The 20,610-nt window shown below is 36.2% G+C and overlaps 1 protein-coding gene across 6 annotated transcripts in view; it reads right to left on the reverse strand.

Moving 5' to 3' along the window:
- Positions 1 to 5,753: 5,753 nt before the first annotated feature.
- The window catches only part of DACH1 (dachshund family transcription factor 1), a 354,259-nt gene continuing 339,402 nt past the window's right edge, over positions 5,754 to 20,610 (reverse strand). For 2 of the 6 annotated variants that reach the window (XM_041419933.1, XM_041419934.1), the window contains exon 12: positions 5,754 to 8,629. In XM_041419933.1, the coding sequence (XP_041275867.1) occupies positions 8,592 to 8,629 (38 nt within the window). In that variant the 3' untranslated portion in view covers positions 5,754 to 8,591. The remainder of the gene's footprint in view (positions 8,630 to 20,610) is intronic. The other 4 variants (XM_041419935.1, XM_041419938.1, XM_041419936.1 and 1 more) reach the window with 3 other exon arrangements.

The raw sequence follows: 20,610 nt of genomic DNA on the forward strand, positions 1-20,610 counted from the left end.
AGATGAATATGCAGCATTTGTTAAAAGGGTGAAGTATTTTTAAACTTGAATAAAACATACAACTGCAGACTATTAGAAAAAATGCACTGTACAACTCATTTACTCATGCAAGTTTTGTAGAAAAGTCTAGGGTTAGCAGGAGTCCTGAGGTAAGTGCCTGCTGTTGTTCTCACAACAAAAGACACTCCTCATACAGTCCCAAATATAATCTTTCTGAATGCTGATAGTGGCTTAGTAAAGTAAAAGGAAAAGCACTAGTTATTATTACCAAAATCTGTCTTCACTCAAGTAGCACCTGGAAATAAATAAAAAAGAACAATATCCTTGTGAATCAATAAATAGCTAATTGATTCAAGCATAATTTATCTGTAAAAAGAAGATTTAGTATAGCAAGGCAGAATATCCTTGATGCCATTAATTTGCAATTTCATAAGATGGTTCCTCAGTACCCACACGCTCAATTCAAAAACCTCACTCAAGCCAAAACCCCACCTACCAGCTCCGATTTATCAGCTCCTCTTCAAACCCAAACCTCAGCAGGGTTTCTGGGACCTTTTGGAGACGGTGCATTGCAGAGGACAGCAGTTCCAATCACGGAGCGTGTTTCCATTGCTGACTGCTGTGATGCAAGGAGGGAAGGACCACACTATGACATGATGCAATCTGCTTCACTTCCAGCACTGCATGACCTCACCATGGCATTACCAGAAATGAAATTTCTACTGGTTTCCAGTCCTAGGCTTGTACAGAGCACCAGCTGCTGAGGCCACAGTGCAAGTGACAAAATCCAGATGATATTCCTTCACATGACTAAGTTCCACCAGCAAAAGAAACTGCTTTAGGAGGGCGTACACACATCAAAAGCTCAAATGCAGGACAAATTAATCAGAGGCCCATCTTTGCATACAAAACTACTCATGTAGATGCACTTTTAATATACCTTTAAAAGGCAGGAGCTACAGGACACCAGGCCTGCCCACTTCTCAGGGCAAGTGGTAGGAACACTTGCCCAAGAAAGCATGTGGGGTGCCATGCAGGTTGCTCCTTATTCTCAGTGGGTTTACACTCTCCCTCCTCTCCATCAGCAGAAGGCTAATACTAAATAGTTACAGCTTCAAGTGTGTGGGGGAGAAGTAACATGAACAAAAATACAGCAAGAGTATGTTGTTCAACCTAGCAGTAGGGCACAAGGGTGGCTGGACTCTTGAGCTGTGGAAATGTAGAAATAGTTGGGATTAGCAACTGTGCATTTTCTTATTTCCAATTATTCTTCTAGGCTATGTAATGAGATTCCTGGTGCAGTGAAATGCCCAATGCATAACTTTGTTGAACCAAGATTTTGGCTCCAAGAGGAGGTTATGCCCATGCTAGGCATCTAGGTGCTTCAAAAGGGAACTGATACATCATCATCAATGTCCAAGGTATGTTCAGAAGAACCATGGAAACATTTAGTAAGCATTGCATACTTCAAAAATACATTTTATTATGATTTTGAATTAGGCACATGGATGCTGTTAGAATTTATTTTTTCACATTTTGAATCCTGAAATCATTGAGCTAATTTTGTACTTTAATTGCTATCCTTTTTTCTCCAAGTTTGTCAATAGATTCGTTTAACCTTTTGCTGTGATTTTGCTTTAAACCCATAATTCATTACTTGAGTCTTATCTTCTATAGTATATATATATGTCATATATACACTTGCAATGTTGTTGAAGGCAAATTGGACAAGATTTCACCTGTAAAAACTGAGAATCAGAGCTTATTATTAATAATTATTATTATTATAATTATTTACTGCTTCTGTAAGTTCTGTGTAAAGTGTCCTGTGAACCTGTTCAACTTCCAGCACTGAAATGGCTTTCAAGGGTAATACTGGCATTTGTTGAAGCATCTGTTTCCCAGAGGTGTGCTTGTTATTGATCAGCTCACAAAGAAGGTAATACTTTATCTCTGTCCTCTTCAATTGTTAAATTGAGTTCAGATTGTTCAAGAGATCCATGTAGAAACTTATTTCTGGCTTCCAATATATCATCCCATCACTGAACAGCCAGATTCTGCAGCATCAGTTTGGTCACAGTGAACAGAAGCCAAATGGTTATTAGTTGCTTCTGAATTGAATTGAGAACAATGTCTGCTTGCCCAGGACGCTGCCAAATGAGCTTGTTTGCTGCAGCTGTATCTTACCACATCTTTCTAAAGAGTATCTTTAGAATCCTGTTTCTCCCTATTGCATCACTATTAACTTCCATCTTGATGGCTGAAATCTCCTATTTTCTGCCATCCTTATGTTTTGTTCAAAATTCAGTGGCAGCCTCATTCCTTTACCCTGCTTTCCTCACCAAGACCTTCGTTTTCATCTCTCTGCTTTGCAATTTGCCCCATAATTAGCACCTCCAAACCAAAAACACTACAAAACTGGTTCTGAAGGCAGAAGTAGTAAAATATGCTTGTACCATAATACAACTTCACAGACACTGAAGCCCAAAGTCACTCCTTTAGTCTCTTCAGTTTTAAAATGCCAAATTTAACCTTGCCATACCTCAGGCTCCCAATCTGCTTGACAATACTTACTTGACAGAGAAGCCAACAATCCAAATTGACTGCTTCAAAGTCCTCTGTATCTCAGAATGGTAAAAATCTATACAGTTCCAAAATAGTTGGTTGCCTTGCAGAAACTGTTTCAAGAAAGCCATTTTAAAAAAATACAGGAAGCATATTTTAAAAGGAGGAGCTATCTGTTACAGCTTATCATTTCCAATTTCCTCAAAGACTGGCCAGTATATCCAAGAAAACTGCACCAACTCACATTCTTTAGCCCCAACAGCTGTTCTTTATATTATTAGACATACTATTTATTCACTTTGCCTTTTATTTATTGCTAGAAAATTTTTCTGAGAACTGAATGACAAAGTTGCTACAGCTTCCATTCTTATTATTTAAATTAATTATATCTGTATTAAAATAGGGGCCATTTCAATCCTCTTTGTATTCACTTCCTGTATCTTCTTTCACATCTTGCTGTTAGTACAGCTCATTCTTCTGGCCTCCTGATATGGAAGATCAAAAAGCTGTGAATGCTTAAATATATCACAGCAATTTCTATTCTAGATCTGACAACTGCTATTTATAGGACAAAATTTTGCTCCTTGTTAAGCTGGATGCAGAAAGTGTTATGCCTAGAAGGGCATCATGCAAATAAGCCTCGTGGTTCTAGAAACACAAAGAAACTGAGTTTGGAACAGACCTCTGAAGGTCAAGCAGTCTAACATTTTTTAACTGCAGACAGTTAGATCAGGTTTCTCAGGGCCATGCTCACCTAAGGTTTGAAAATCTCTGAAGATGGAGATCCTGAAACCTTTCTGTGAAAACTGTTCTAGCACTTCATCCCTCTTATTTTGACTTCACCTTTCTATCCAGCTGGAAGTTTTGGTTTGGGGATTTTTTTGGTGGTTTTGTTTTGGTATTTTGTTTGTTTTTGCTTTGTTTTGAAATTTGGGGGGGGGGGTGTGTGTTATTTTTTGGTTTTGTTTTGGTAGTAGGGATCTGTTTTCTTGTCCTTCTGTAATGCAGCAAAATGAACCTAGCTGTGTTTTTATGAATCAAATTTAGAGCATCTATTAACCAATTCACTGGACTATGCCAACCATTATTACTCTAATCTGGACGACAAAATCATGTTTCTCCATAGATCATGTGCAAATTCTCCCAAATTGGTTAGTAGTTCATATTACTTGACTTTTAGGTGAACTTTTACAAAGTTTCCAAGTACTCTGGATGTCAAGATTTTATTTCTAACTTGATTCCTTTTAAGAGCTTGAATTCCAGGAAGTCCTTGTTTCCTCTCTCTTTGAAAATGAAGCTTTTTAAGCAGGAGGCTATAGATTGAAATAGTGTGATACTGCTGATGGTGGAACCATCATCATTGATCAGGGCGAGCTACTGCTCAGCAAAGGCACACTAATACATTTCTCAGTATCCTATGGATGAGTTAGCAGCTACTGAAAAAATAAGTTTCACAGAACTCTTGAGCTAGGATATTTTACTTTAACAAAGGCATTGAACACGTCTCAAGTTTGGCCAGCAAAACTGGAAGTATCTGTAATCAGCAGTCACACTTGAAAATCTTGGCCTCAGTCTTTTTTTATTGCAGTCTTGTGTCAAATAACATGTAAGCACATAACAAATGAAGCAATGTTCACGAATTTATAGAAGCTTCAACAAATAAGAGGTTTACTTTTCAGATGAAAACCCAACCTTGTATCTCTTTCCACTGCAAAAATAAAAAAAAAAAAAATTAAATTTAAAAAAATTTAAAAGTAATTCCCATTTGAGTCTGTCAGTTCTTAAAGGATTTTCCTAAAACTTTAGATGTTCAGCTGCTGAGTCCTAAATTCTTCAGGATCTGACCATAACCCACTACTAAGTTTAGGGCAAGATATGTTTAGGGAAAACTTTCTTGGTTTTGATCTGAGCTTTGAGATATCTTTATTTTATCTGTCACAACGAGTATCAACATCTGACTATCTCTCAGCCTATCCAACCTCAGACCTGTTAAATGCCAGGTACCTTGCACAGATGAAGCAGCTGTTTATTAATGGAGGTAGGGTAGAACTTCTGAGAGTACAGTTCCTTTCTGCTGAAAGAAACGATTTCCTGGGATGCTTAAAAACACAGAGGTAGGTTGCTAGTCTGTTACTGTAGAGATAATTTGGGTTTCAGCATGAGCCGGAATGAGATTAATGAGTTTGCTTTTTACCCTGCTTTAGCTGTGCCAGAGTTTATAGCAGGGGAGCTGGCTACAGCGTAGCTGGGATCCTTACTAATTCAGACATGCAGGATATTTTAATGCAGGCAAAAGGAGACTGTGATTGCCCTACACACAGATAGCCAAACTCCCAATCAGCCAGACAGGAAACAGCAAGCTGCTGGAACCCAGGAAGCCTGTCAGTCCCCAGGCCACTGAGGAATAGTGGAGTGGGCTTATCCAAGAAAGTTAATCTCTTCTGCTGTCCCAACCAGGTCTGCCCCTAATGAAAGCAGAAGGGTTCACGTAGGTATGGTTCAGAAAGGAAGGGAGGAGAAAGGATGGGAAAAGAAGGCAGGCCAAGGCCAGGCAAGGCAGGATAGTAAGGTACAATACTCAAAATCAGTCATACCTCTCCAACTTCGGAATTTTCTGTAAGCAAAACCAATGTAGTTCCAAATTTGTTCTTAATTAACAACCTTGACCTTGGAAAAAAACACCTTTTTTTTTTTCTCACAATCCCACCTAAAGATATGCTATGCCAATGTCTGTTTAAATGTTTAAATACTTGAGGTTTGTTAAAAAAATGTGTTTCTAAACATATTTTACCAAGTGAAGGAGATTTGAGACAAAACCAACAGGATTACCCCTGCATTTTTGTAGTTAGAGAAACAATATTGTTTTGTTCCATCAATGTGTCCACTTTACATTGTTCAGCACAAAGCTTTGTGGAATAAGAATCATGGGAATATCACAATATAAAGGAAAAAGGTACAAATAACAGCTTCATAAACTGAGAAATGTACATAAATAAATCATGTAGATGGGGGCAGTTTGCTTAGCTGGCAAGAAAAAAAAATGGAAAATATGCTTGTTAAACAATAACCACAGAGTGTGCTTTTATGATGTTTTTCACCACAGTAATTCATATTAGAGATAGAAGCAGTTGCATGTTAAATAAAATCATTCAGCATTGTTCGCCTCACATTACAAAGAGCTGACTTATGTTGTTTTTAGATGCCTCCCATTAGAAAGTAAATATTCCTCTGATGTTATACATTTCAGAAAATTTAATAAAGATGAGCTGTAAATAAAGTCACAGGGAGATTTCAGACAGTTTTATTAGCAGATTGTTGAAAAGAAAAGAAAATTAAATACAATAACAGTAAACGTGGTTCTCACATTGAAACCAGGCTCAAATAACTAGGCTACCATAGAAAAATTTCCAATTCTTGCATTATGATGTAAAAACAGATTTTTGTACAGATTTTGTACAACAAAATTCGTAATAACCTTTTTTCATTTTTAGAAAACTTTAAATATATAGATAAAAATAGACAATTTTCATAGGTCCTACATGAAGATGAGTATGTTCTGTTCCAAGGGCTTGCATAGAGCGCAAATATGGTTATAATATAGAACAACTAGACATTAATATCTTTAAGATTACAAAAGCATATAAACAATAACATGAGGACAACTTTTCTTCATAATCTATGCAAAAAAAAAAAAAAATCCAAATCAAAACCCAAAACCAAAATACCAACCCAAAACCTGTAAAACTAAAGAGGGGCAAAAAACTTCAACTTACGGTAACATCTCATGGTCTGTAATATTTACACTGTTTTTAGCAAGATTCTTTCTAAACATCCAGCTCATAAATTGGTTCCCCTTTAATCCTTAACACTTCTGTTTATGTACCAAGCCAAACACTGAGGCATTCCCAAAGGTCTTGAAAGAATATACTGTAAAACTACTAAACCTACTTACAGGTGACTCTATGCAAGGAGCAGAGCAATGGTAAATGCTAGTACATATTTCAGTTGTAGGCTTTTAATTCTCTTTCAGATATGAATGATTCAAAAGCTTGCCACAAGTCCATCTAACTTTACAGCTGTTAACCCTTTAAAGACTGCATATGAAAAAACTGGAGTACAGAATCCCATGTGTGTTTAAGCAACTATGACAATCATGAAGGAATCATGGTTAGAAAACAACATCACTACAAAGTATTAGACAACAATATTTAATGAAAAATATTGCTCAATATTTCTTTAAAAAATTACTGTGATGTGAACTTGTATATACATCTTTCTATTGTTAAAAAAGGATTGTGGTGGAGTAAATATGAACTGCACAAAATAAATGTGTACCAGTATTGCGAGGAAGACCTACAAACTATAGAAGCTCAGTGCTAGACTTTACAAAACATTAGATTATTTTTTGGACAAAATAATATTAATATCCAATCAGAGCTACTTTTAAAGAAATATTTGCTTTAAGTTAGACATTTAAGGTTTTGATATGTTTCCGTGTAATAAATAATATTTTATATGCATAAAACATTAGATGAAGAAAGCATAATCACAAAACTTACAGTAATAGCACTGATTCACAAAATCAGTCTTTAAAGGGGTAACCCAAAAGTATGCAAAGCAAAGAACATAATTTTTAGTAATGTAATAAGCAGTGTTTTGCAGCTTACTTCCAGTTATCAGCACAAAGGTGAAAACACATATTGTAGCTTTCATAAAGACAGTGAAAGTAACACATAACCATCCATCCCTAAGACAAGGTGGGAGGGACAATAGACTTTAACTGTATCACTCAGTTCTACGTGGAATTGGACTGATACATCAAGTGTTTGTTAGGTTTTCTTTTTTTTAGCAACATTGACGTAATATGACATTAACATATAAAAATATTTCTGGCATTTTGACTTGCTGCTCAGCCACAGTCCATTCTTAAAAGTGCACTAGTCAGGGCACTAACCAGGGCTCAATATACAAATAAAAGTGGCTGATACAGAATTCTGACTTGTTACCAGATGCTTAAGATCTCATTCAGTAATACTGTGACTCCAGGACAAATATTTACATGCCTGCATGCGTTAAAACTAGAAAGGTGTCTTTCTGACCAACAGGGTGACAAAACAATATTATCTAAAAGTTTCATTTCCTAAACTCTAGATTTCTACTGCATACATAATACCTTCCTTGTGTGATTTGTGTTATATACTGTACATGTGACCAACATTTTGATAAGAAGCAAAGTCTTTTATTTCATAAACCCCTGCCAGTTTACAATGAGAAATTATTATTCTTTTTATTTTTTTAAATTTTATTTTAGGAAAAGAGACTTTGTGAATGGTAAAACAGCTTGTTTACATTCAGCATTTCTTTTCACTTACACAAAATTCCATTTCACTTAATGTAGTCTTACATATATGTGTTGGTCTCTTGGAAAGCATGTGGAAAAATGTCTTTAGAAGAAAAACCCACGATCATTGTTTGAAAACTGAATGTATCAATTTTTTCTTCTTTTACCTTTTTTTTTTTCCTTTTTTTTTTTTTTTTTTTTTTTTTTTTTAAATAAGAATCCTCTTATGCCCTCTACAAGTTCATTTCTGAGCTGTCTTGCTGGTTTCGGTATGGTGTAACAGTCTGTAAGTGTACTTGGACACCGCTGGAAGGATCATTGGATGTGCTCAAATATAGAATCATCAGAGGAGGAGAAAGTCTGCATTCCTTGAAAAAGGGAATACTCAGCCTTGTTCTGACCGCCTGTAATTTTGGATACAATAGTCCGGTGCAGAGATGCAGATTTTCGCTGTGAGAACAGTGCTACTGTACATTTACAAACATTCTCTAGATCTCCAGGTTGAGCCATAGGAGATAACCAAAGGAGGACACTCTTGTAGAATTCTTTACATTTTTGAAGAACATTGATAAATGAAGTTGAGGAAGTTGGTTTGAAAATGTTTTGTTTCCACAGAACTCCTTATGAGCCAATGTCTTACTGCAACGTTCTTTACCGTAGCACACGTATTTTCAGCAGGAAAAATTCAATACATGACAGTAGTTTTCAAATAAAGTCTTCCATCTAAAATATGAAAGAGAAACATTTGCTTTATACATTTATATCTTCAAAGAATCAAAAAGAGGAAAAACCCCACAAGATTTAAAACCTCAGTGGAAGTAGTCATGCAACAATCTGTAAAATGTCCCCTATGGTACTTTTTGTCCAAAAGAAAAGAAAATCATAAAACCTGAATGTCACCTTGTCATTTTCATCTGTCAGTGGTCAAATAAGTTCTGTTGAAAATTACATGCACTTTGCAAGTTGTGAAAAATGTAACAACTTCTGAAGCTTTAATGTATGCTGGCCTCGTATCAGTGCTAGGGCACTAGGAATGCAGGTGGAGCCTCTGTGCATGTGTTTTTACTGATATGCAAACGTAACTGAATAGTGCTGAACAGCAATTATTTCCTTCATGGTTGCAGAGCAAAAAAATCTTCTTGCATGCAATCGTTAGTACTCCCATCACTAAAGGCATAGCTCACACTTTCTGATTTAGCTGTGTTGTTAAATATACCATGTAATGTAACCATTGTGCACATTTGTAGCTATTTATATAGAACCCAGTATAGGATATTTAAACAGTATCAGTGAAGTATAGCCTCCTTCCCCCCATAAATGAGATTAACTGAACAATTACTATGTTAAAGATGTAAGCACGTTTCTCACAACATTTTTTCCACCCAAGTGAGGAGCGTACATTTAAGTGAGATATGTGAGGGAACATGAGAAACACTGAGCTAACCTACCCAGAAACTGTTATCTAGAAAAATTTGAAGAGAACATACAGACACAACATATTTTCACCTAATTTTTAAGTACAAAGTATTTTTTTCTTCACTTGGGACATGAATACCTTATATACACTTATTTTGATAACAGCATAATGATTATTTTTTAAAAAACAGAAAGACAGAAAAGTTTCTTAGCTTTTTTTTCTACCTGTAGGATAGAAAGTGTTGTTCCCATGTGAATAAAGCACATTATGAATTAATTAATCCTCCCCAGTGCATAATTACTAAACATGACTTATATTTCAGAATATCAGCATTTGCAACTACAAGCTGTATCTCAGCTCTTAAAGTTTACATGAACTTCTTATTTAAATCTAAGTAAATTCAGAAAATATTTCTAAGATTTGAGAAGGTTTTGTTTCTGTTTTGATTTTCTTAGCCTAACATTTTTATTCCAAATCAGTCTATAGAATTTTTATTACACATACAGTAAAAATTAGATATAAGAAAAGCATTTGCATGAGATAAACATGTACAAATGAATGCTGAAATTTTTGAAATGTTTGGTTATCTTTGAAAGATGTGGCATCACCTCCATGAACTTACTCTTAATTGTTGAGAGAAAGAAAAGTAAACAAAAGTACACACCACATAGCTGTAAAACCTTCTGCACACCCCTTTCCAGTTCTATCAGAACTGCTGGGGAAAGTGGGAAGCTGTAGAATCACTCTGCTTCAGTGTTTCTTATCTAATGTCCCTTTGTTTTTCCTTTTCCACTCAACCACAGGTTTTTTTTGCAAGCTTCTGGGCAGATGCCCTTTTGCTACTTTCTCCCCATCTTTACATTTTTCTACCTCCTATCTCTACTTTTTTATGTTCATAGCTTTTTTTTTCTTTTTTTCTTTTTTTTTTTTTTTCCCCACAGGGTACATGATAACTTTCCCGCTACATAAAAGTGCTTCCTCTCAGAACCATTTCCATTCTCTTTGCTCTTTATGGTCTTTTTTTTTTTTTTTTTTTTAATTTGCACTTAAGAGAAATTAAAAGGAATTGAGTAAGGCCTTAACTTAAAGACTTTTATATTATTATTTGATGCCAACCAAAATGTTTATGGGAATTCAGGAAAGAAAGAAGGAGCCTCTGAAATTGAGCTCAGTAAAACTGAAGGTCTGGAAAACCACCTCCAAAGAAAACCTGCATTAAGTACAGGTTAGCTAGTGCTACTACTGGCTACATTTCCATATAGTTCTCCAAAACATACTGAATAAAGACAATAAACATTTACAGCACTAAAGCTGTCTAGATACCTCTGCAGGAGTATTACTCTGCATATATACCAGCACTTTGGCTATCCTGAATGTACACTTGCTAATGAGTGCTATGCATAATTCCCACACCTTAACATTCTGATAACCTGCAGTCAGTAACTTATTTTTTTTATTATACTAGGTCTCCATTTACCTTTTAAAATAAAATATGTATTAAAATGAATTCTCAATTAAAAATACAGCTGCAGGAAGCAGAATCCTTGTAGCAGCCAACAAAAGATGAACAGTAATACAGTTTCAAGAGTCAGCTCTATTTTACACTGCTTAAGGATCCAACCTGGCAGTGAAATCAATAGGAGGTTTTTCACTTTTAAAAGATGACACTATCAGATCCTGTATTCTGTATCCACAGAAAATGAATAAGAATAGAAAAAGGCAGCTCTACAAAGCACCTTCCTTACAAAGTAAGAGGATACTTGTTTATATATATAGGTTTTTCATTAACAGCTTGGCCACAGAACTTGAGGGAATACTAAGTAAGTTTGCCAATGACACTAAACTGGGAGGAGTCATTGACTCCCTGGAGGGGAGAGAAGACCTGCAGAAAGACCTTAACAACTAAGACAGGTGAGCAATCAAGCCATATGAAGTTTAACAAGGGAAGTGCTGGATTCAGCACCTGGGCTGGAGAAATCCTGGTGGTATGCATAGGCTAGAGAACGATAGGCCAGAGAGCAGTGCCATGGAAAAGGACCTGGGGTGTCCTGGTCAATGGCAAGTTGAACATGAGTCAGCAGTGCCCTGGCAGCCAGGAGGGCCAACCCTGGGGTGCATTGGGCACAGCAGCACAGCTGGGCAAGAGAGGGGATTGTCCTGCTCTGCCCTGCACTGGGGCAGGCTCACCTCAAGTGCTGGGGGCAGTTTGGGGTGCTCCAAGGTAAAAAGACATTAAACTATTAGAGAGCATCCAAAGGAGGGCAACGGAGATGGTGAAGGGTCTGGAGGGGAAGCTGTATGAGGAGCAGCTGAGGTCATTTGGTCTGTTCAGCCTGGAGGAGAGTGAGGAGAGACCTCATTGCAGTCCTCAACTTCCTCACATGGGAAAGTGGAGGGGTAGAAGCTGATCTCGTCACTCACATGACCAGTGACAGGACTTGAGTAAACAGCATAAAGCCAAGTCAGGGGAGGCTGAGGCTGGATATCAGAGAAAGGTTCTTCACCCAGAGGGTGGCTGGGAACTATAACAAGCTCCCCAGGGAAGTGGCCATAGCACTGTGGCTGAGAACTACATGCAGCCATGAAGAATGAGCCATGAACACATGAAGAACGAGCAACAGGTGAATAGCAGTGCACTTCAGAAATTCAAAGACCTCAAACTGTGTTATGAAAAACTCAGAGATCTGCAGAGAAACAATGACCTTGCATCATAAAGTGGTGTCCAAATACAACCCCTATATTTGTCTGCCATCTCTTTCCATTAGTGACTCCTACTACCTTGCTCCTATCAATTTCTCTCCCTATTTTTAATGTTCTGAAGTTCTTTCCAAATTATAGGAACTTAGTGCTGTTGTCAAAGCCACCAGAATCACTTTGCCTCTAGGTGTAGCCAGAGCTCCTATCTGAATACAAGTGGAGTATTACCACTGATAGGCCTTGAATGATTTCAAGGTTAAAATCATAGACAAAACCTACAAATCATGAAAGTGATCAGCAAATCGAGCCAACTCATCCTTTGTAAGCCAATGTGAAAATGCCACTACTTCTAAATCCTAAATCCTGAGCATGCCTGTGCCTTCTGCTACCCAATCAGCTTTAATTTATCAGCTACGCAGGCCTGTTGCATTACTTTCTTCTGTTAACAAACGCAGAATTTTTCTATCAGCATAAAAGTAATTTTATGTAAAATATGGAATATTTTAGCCACACAAACATATGCATACAAACATATACTACACAGACACAACACACTAAGGATGTTTACAACACTGGGGTATTTTTTTAGCCTACTGAAAATTACTGATCTGTGGTCAAGTTTCCCAAATTTACATACTGTTATATACAATATAAGTACATAAAACTTACTTTTACTCTTAGGAAGTCAAAGCAAAAACAAAAAATGAGAAAATACTGCTAAATTTCTAAATAGAAATGTGTGTGATTAGCAGATTGTCATCTGTTTTAATTGCTCTTTTGCAAATGGCAGTGTTCAGCAAGATCACACAAGCTCATGCTAGTAACTCAAACTGAAAATGCCACTACTCCTAAACATCATTTGTTTTTGTCTGTGGATTGATATGACAGAAATTCTATCCAGAGCGAGGGAGTATTTTTTTAGATCAACTCTTTTTAATTAAGATTCATTTTGAGGCTTTTGAATGAACATGCCCAAATAGTTAAAAGGTCACAAATGTTACAAAAAACAAACAAATGGAACTGACATAAAAGTTTGCAATTCTGAAACAAATCATATGTCTCGAAATGCATTCCCACAGAGATGTCATCTGGGTAATGATTCACTTTAGTGTTCTGTGGGCAGCTTGCAGTAAGTATCTCTATGGGCCCAGTATTTTCAGAGGTAAGAACACAAACCCACCCACATATTATTACTATTAATATGCAACCTCGTAAACTGATAAAAATGTACAATGAAATGCTAGGTTTTGTCTTCAGCTGCAAACTAAGTCGTCCATTAGATGGTAATGTGGGTATTTCTGGCACTGAGTGCAAGTCCCAGTGGGGTTGTTTGCCATCCAAAAAATCATATTCTCAGAGTTTCTTTAAAGCTAAATGTAGTAACAGTGGTCATCATGACTATAATACTGCAGTGTTTAATTTATGAAAATCTGCAAATCAATGTCCAAGGTGTGCTGTCACATCTGAGTTCAGTCACTTGCTATCTTACAAAAAACTACTGAGGTAAATTCTCCTCAGGAAAAGGATAGTGTTTTCTATGGTTAGTAGCTGAAAATAACTAACTAAGTGACCAAACAGACAGAAAGATACAGCAGCTGGACACAGAGAGCTGATAAGAAAGAAACCCCCAGAGTCCAGGTTAAGAAGAAAGGAAAAGGACAAAACACTTTGTGAGAAGGAAAATTACAGAATCACAGAATGATTTGGGTTGGAAGGGACCTTAAAGATCACCAAGAACCACTCTCCTGTCATGGGTAGGGATTCCTTTCACTACACTAGGTTGCTCAGAAAACAAATGACAAGATGTTAAATCTCAATGTGAGCTTTGGAAGGTTGGGATGTCAAAATTTTAATAATTTGTTTATCCTTTTTTTTTTTTAATTGTAGTTTTTGAGCTGTAGAATAGTAAATCTCAGCCCATTATCCAAGAACCCTTCCATCAAAGCAGCCACAGTTTCATCTGCTAGAAGTCCTAACTTCAGTTAACATATTTTTGTCAAATATCACTAGTGCAGGCCAGTGACAGAAGCCAATTTTCACTCAAAATGGATCTTGAGGGTATTTGAATAGTGTATCTATTAATCTCTTTGTACTTTCAAAGAACAAAGGTTGATGTCTCTTGTTGTGAAGACAGGAACTTTATTCCCAAATATGTCTCTGAAATTTTCTGTGATTTTAGTTTGTGGGGTTTTTTTTCCTGTTTTTCTGTTCTCACTTTCAAACTTCCGTTTCTTTTCATTTTAGGTAACAGAGATTTCATGTACTGATGGTTTCTCAGTCTCTTTTCTTGTCCCTAGGCAGACACTAGCAGTGCTATCTGAATCCTCTAAGGATGATATTAGCACAAATAACAAAAAAAAAACCCCAAAAACAACAACCAAAAAAAACTATATATGCATATGTATTTAATGGAAATAAAAGTTTCTTCACTCACAAAAATCCATTTGAACCCCATCTCTATGGCTGGTGACTGAGCTGATCTAAGATTAGGGTCCTCTTCTAAAATCACATGCTGCAACACAAAATCCCCAGGACTAGCCCATGTGCTCCTAAAGGCAGCAGATGCTTCATATTGAAATTGAGTATACTGTTGCCAGACCCTCCAACAATTAAAAACTGCTAACTTCAGCTTAAAAGAATAAAATATTTGTGAACTTAAATGGGGCTACTCATATCTAAATCAAAGCAAAGCTGCTCATTTGTGCTAAGTAACATAATAAATTGCATTTCCTGTCAGGAAGTAGCTTTATTGAAAATGGTAGCTATTTTCTCAGAAGTTATTTCCAGGCACCTGTAATCTTAATGAGGTTTGTCCCTTTCAAAGAACAGTTGTACGTGCATGCCCGAATGCACACAACCTCTTCAGCCCAGAGCTGATAAAAGCATCTGCATGCCACAGCTCAAGCACATTAAAATTATATAACTGGTTGGTTTATTTGTTTTAATAAGATGGGGCAAATGTGAACCACAGTGTACTTCTAACCATTCATTCAAGCTGATGTTTTAATCATTTGGAGGAAGAGAAACAAAACAAAAAGAAAGGGATGGCAAACAAATGGTAATGATTAATGCAATATTTGGTAAGACAGCAGTGGGAGGTCAAAATAAAAGCAAGCATATTGTGGCAGATGGAAGGGATCTCAGTCAAGTTGTAACCCTTCTTTAAAAAAACTTAAAGGAAACAACTAAACTCTTCATATATTTAATTTCAAATTGAGACACAAGAGGATTTATTTTCCACAGAAGATGGAAGATAAAATGGGAGTCTAACTTTTTAATAATGGGAAAATAATTTATGACGAACTTCAGCCTTTTTCAGTCTGCAGAGTGTGAGACAAAAATCCCAGCATTTGTAAAATTCAGTCATGGGATCAACTGAACATAACTTTTCATAGTATTCCTAATAAAGTGCAAAACAGTACATTGTCAGGGGAAGTAATTCCTCCTAGTGTCTAGAGATGATTAGAATTTTGAGGTTTTACAACTCAATACTGAAAAGGAGGGATGGAGGGATATATACTGAGCTGACATTGTTACTGGCAGCACAAGTAGATAATGTATTGGGGAACATGGATGGATCCACTGCCATCTTCCATAGCAGAGTACAGGAGATGCAGGAAAGCTGGCTCAACCACTGAGGCTTTGAAATTCAAGAAATTTTTTATTTTAAAAAAGTGCCCATCCAGTTTTTATGCAAAGATGGGTGATTTCACACTGCATGTTCATTAAACGCATGCAAATATGAAGTATGTAAACATATTTGGCCAAACACTATCCCAGTTTGCCCTTTGTGTAACACCAATAAATTAGTTTCAAATTTGCATATTGTTATTAATCATACACCTTTCATTTCTCTACTTAACATTCATGTACAAATATATTTGTGTTAATACTCAGTACAAATATTCGGGAAACTGAGATGTCCATGTGTTTCTTTTTAAAATAGCAATTTATATGTAGGAGATTTTAATTCTAATTTAAGACATAAAACTAAACCATGGATGTGTAAAAAAGAGCATCTAAACACCTTTTTTCACAGTTATTTTCAAATATTGAACTATCTTTTCTGAGTGATTTTGCCATGTGTTTTAATCATTAATATATATTTCCATTACTCCCATGTTACTGTGGGAGTAAGCTAAAGGTCAGCAATCTGGTCCTTAGTAAACTAACAACGCAGGGGAGTACCTGAATATGTCACCTTCTGTTATTTAAAGATCATATACTATGCATAAAACTGGCCATTTTGAGGACTGAAAAAACTGAACTAGTAAGGTGAGAAATTGTTTGAAAGAAATAGATTTTTTTTTTTTAAAATCACACTGTCTTTTCTTATTGCTTCACGAACTTAGCAACCCTTTTTCTCCTTTTCTATTTGTATAAACAGAAGAAACCATACCCAAAAAAAGGCAGCAGAACTGATTACTTACAAGCACTGAACCTGAGTCACTAAGGCATTGTACTGTGTCAATTCATGTTAGTAAAAAAAAAAAAAAATTAGTAATGATAAACAACAACAACAGACACAAAACAGAACAAAACCCTCTCAACTGAAGAATCATGTGGAAAAGTTATTAAAGGATGAAGTCACAGCTAAATGCAATCAGCTTGTGAGCTTCCATAGCTCATTGTGTTCAGTGCTGTTTGTATCACAGTGTGGATAATTTTGGTGCTGAACAATCTGTCCTTCATAGAACAGTTTTAAGTTCTACAAAAAAGGTGTGTTTTATTTGTTACTGTATTTAAAGAAACATAAACGACTTTTTTTTTTTTTAATTTTTTTTTTTTTTTTTTTTTTTTTATTTTTTTTTTTTTTTTTTTTTTTTTTAGTATCAGCAAGAAACCTTGGATCTGATAGCATAAAATTGAAAAATAATTTAATACTGGAACATAGTTTCTGCCTGGCACTTTCTGCCTTTGTTTGTTTTTGGGGTTCTTTTTGTTAAGTCCAGATGGAAACAGAATTTACTATTCATTCCTTTAGTCTGATCAGTCTTCTTTCACTTCTCTCCATTTTGACTCCTTTTTTAGTGCCTTGCTCAAATGATCACTATTTAACACTAAATATCATAATTAAAGTATCTTACATACAAGATATCAATCATACAGTTAAGCTTCAAACAGACTAAAAAAATAATTACTTTCCTTTTCTGGAGAGAAAAAGTGGTCATAAAATGAAACTGGAACAAAATACAGGAGACCAGTGTTTGTTGGAGCTTTCAGCAGTTTTTGCTGAATTACAGAAATTATCTATGCAAAAGTACATGTAAGTCAGTATTTCTTTAAAACTACCCTCCATCTACATGCCAAACAGAAATGTACAAAAATCCTTTCCATCACTCAACTAGAAGCTGATACAGTAGGCAGGATACAGGTGTATACAACTATAGATCCCAAAATAAAATATGAATAATAATGATCTTTCATACAATTCTCAAAAAGGAACATGGGTCATGATAATTTTGCCAGGAATAGTTGTGGCCATAGTTAGTACTCTCCATCAACGACAGTGTGATCTTAATTTCTTTCAGCAGACACAAATAATTTGTGAAGACAAGCTTTTCTACAGTATTATCTTCTCTAGAGCTTTACCTCCATTACTTTGCAAAACACAAGAAAAGACTTGGATGTAATACCTACTCCTATGCAGAGAACCTCTTCTGGTTCACAGAATCACAAACCTACCTCACCCTTCTCTCCCAGCCACATCTTTTCTAAAGAAGTAATTTGAATTTCATGTTGCCCAAGTAACTAAAAGGCAGACTAGTGTTTGTTGTCTTCAGATTAAGCACCACAATTAATACAACAGTATGTAAATGAGATGCCATTTGAACTGCTGCAAAGTCTACTGGAAAATAGAGGCCACTTAAAGAAAGCTGTATTAGTCTGCATACATAATTCTGGAATATGTGGAATTCTTTCTTAATATCAGTATCACATTAGTACCCCACTTTAATACACAAACACCCCTGCTCTCATCTCATCATCTCACATGCTAAAACAGAGTAACCGCCCAATGCAAAATGTGAAGAAATAGTCACATGCAGAACAGGGAGGAATGAGGCTGTAAAATAGATAGATTGCACAGCAGCATGCTTATGGAAAATCTATTAAGGATGCATGGGATGTCAAAACGTATGTAACATAACCTTGCTGCTTTTAGATATTTTGTATGAAAGCAAGTTTCTGGCACCAAGCAGTGCCATTCAGCTCCAGAACAAGAGTCAAGACAACAGAAACCAAACCAGAAGTCATGCCCTAGGAAATCAGCTATGAACTGACTTCAGTCACACATAATCCTTCCAGCACACAGAAATAGACATAGGTCTTAATGAAGTTCCCAGGGCTTAGCATGAGCAGCATAACTACACAACATAAAATCAGCTCATTAATTCTGAGGAAGATTTCAAGCTGAAAGATGTAAATGGGATCTACCCCAGTAGTTAGCTATGAAGCAACACTTATGCAAAAGGCTTTTTTTTTCTTTTCCAGAATGAAAACTACCAGCATTCTATATTATGAGGGAACTCTGCTTCTGTGGCAAGTGCTAATGCTAGCCCAGGTAGGTTGCTTTTCAATTCAGAGATCAAACTAGTTCCCCTAAATAATTGTAAACTTCCATCTTGAATACATCTTCATAGATGCGTTTAAGTACTGCAGTGACAAGCCAATCTCCCCCATTCCCTCTCAGTAGTAACATAATTTCAGATAGGTACTTCAAAATGATTATTCTACCCTCCCAGGAAAAACTCAATTAGTCTTAGGGCCAGGTGGTTTGAATTTGGCACCACTCTGTGTCTTTGCCAGTAAAGACTCCTCAGAAAAAACAGCATGTCATGACAGACTGTGTCCTGGATGCACCCCACTACAGAAATCCCAGACCATATGGAAGCAGCATGCTTTCCCAGAGAGAACTTAACACCATGGTTCATCATCAAAAAGTAAGCAAGAGAAAAGAGAATGGCTAAATTAAACCACAGAGCAGTCTTAACCAGTGACTTTGGGATCAAGTGACTACCTTGCAGCCAGAAGCAATGAGCTGTGCAAAATATCTGAAGTGTTAAATTTTCTTGCTTCAAAGTGTGAATTTCTCAAGACTAAGGAAATGAAAAATGTCCCTTCCTGGTTGCTTTTACTCCTCCCCACCCATCTCCATCCCTCTCCCCATCTCCCCCAGCTTTCCACTTACAGTGCTTCTTGTCAATACCGACACACTAATGGCATTGTACAAGTCACTTGCAGGGCATTCCCTGGAACAGCGTTTAAGATGCTGGTTATCCATGCTCAAGGTGAACTTAGACTGGAGTCATTTCAGAACAGGCTACCAGCATAAGACAAGGAATACAGTCCACAATATGAACATAAAATTAATTGATTTGCTTATCAGAGAAGAGCAACTGATCATTCCTTGTATATACATTAAATAATAATGACACAAACCAACTCTTTTGCAGGAACTCAGCTCTGAGTGGTCTTCCAGGATGATGGATGTATTTAAATGCTTTTTATGAATACATTTGTGATATAAGAGCCTGAAAATGCAGATTTTAAAGCCCATCTAGTATAATTCATAATGCTATGCTACTTCAGTAGAAAAAGAGGCAAAAACTGAGTATATCCTGAATATATTTACTGAATATCTGGCCTGGTAAAGTACATTTGGCTATAAAGTTAATTTTAGCTGGAAAAACTAAAAAGTCAATGGTTTTGCAAGAATATGAAAAAAACCTAAACAGAAACCTTATAAAATGAGTATTTTTCTGTGCACTGAATGTTTAAGATCAAGCTCTGGAACTGTTGTCCATTTGGAACTGGAATAAAACTGATATTTGTATGTTTTAATAGTTTTTGAGCCTTTCAATATTTTAGCATTGGGAACCAGATTGCATCAGATGGCATAGTTACTGCAGTGAAAGTGACTGTGATTGTCATAACAAATTTGATGGCAAGGTTGAAAATGGAACTGATCCTCCAGCCAGTGTACTACTTTTATGATGCTTCCAGTATTTCCAGTGAAGCCAAGGAGTCTGATCCAGCCACAGTATTTTATGTCCAGTTCAGTAATGTGCAAAGATACTGTTCTCTCTCCAATGGCTAAGAGCGTATATCTTTGAGTCAGAGTATAAAGCTAAAAATGAAAGCAAATTATTGCTGCTTTTTATTTTATGTTTGTATTCAATATAGCTTGATTACTTGAAAGGAGTCATAGCCAGCATATTGCAGTATGAAACAATATCATGAAAAATACATGTCTTTTAATGCAATGGTTGCACCGACAGTTTGTCACAGGTAAAATCTGCAGAATCAACACATAGACAAAATAAACAAGTCAAAACTTAAATTATCTAATACAGCATTGTATATTTTCAACAATCCATATTCTAATTTCATGCACATAAAGCAGCACTGTAAATTTTTTGGTCCTGCCTTCATAGCAGTTTGTTTCCAAGGCCAGCTGTAGCACACTGTGATCCATCCTTTCTAACATCCATGACAAAACACACTATTATGCTATTGCTGCTTTTTCTAAGCTATTAGAGGCTGCATCACTTTAAAAAAATAAGGCTGACAAGAATATAATAGAAAAAAT

Source organism: Onychostruthus taczanowskii, unplaced genomic scaffold (assembly GCF_017590055.1).
Source record: "Onychostruthus taczanowskii isolate IOZ18803 unplaced genomic scaffold, ASM1759005v1 scaffold62, whole genome shotgun sequence".
Lineage (NCBI taxonomy): Eukaryota > Metazoa > Chordata > Aves > Passeriformes > Passeridae > Onychostruthus > Onychostruthus taczanowskii.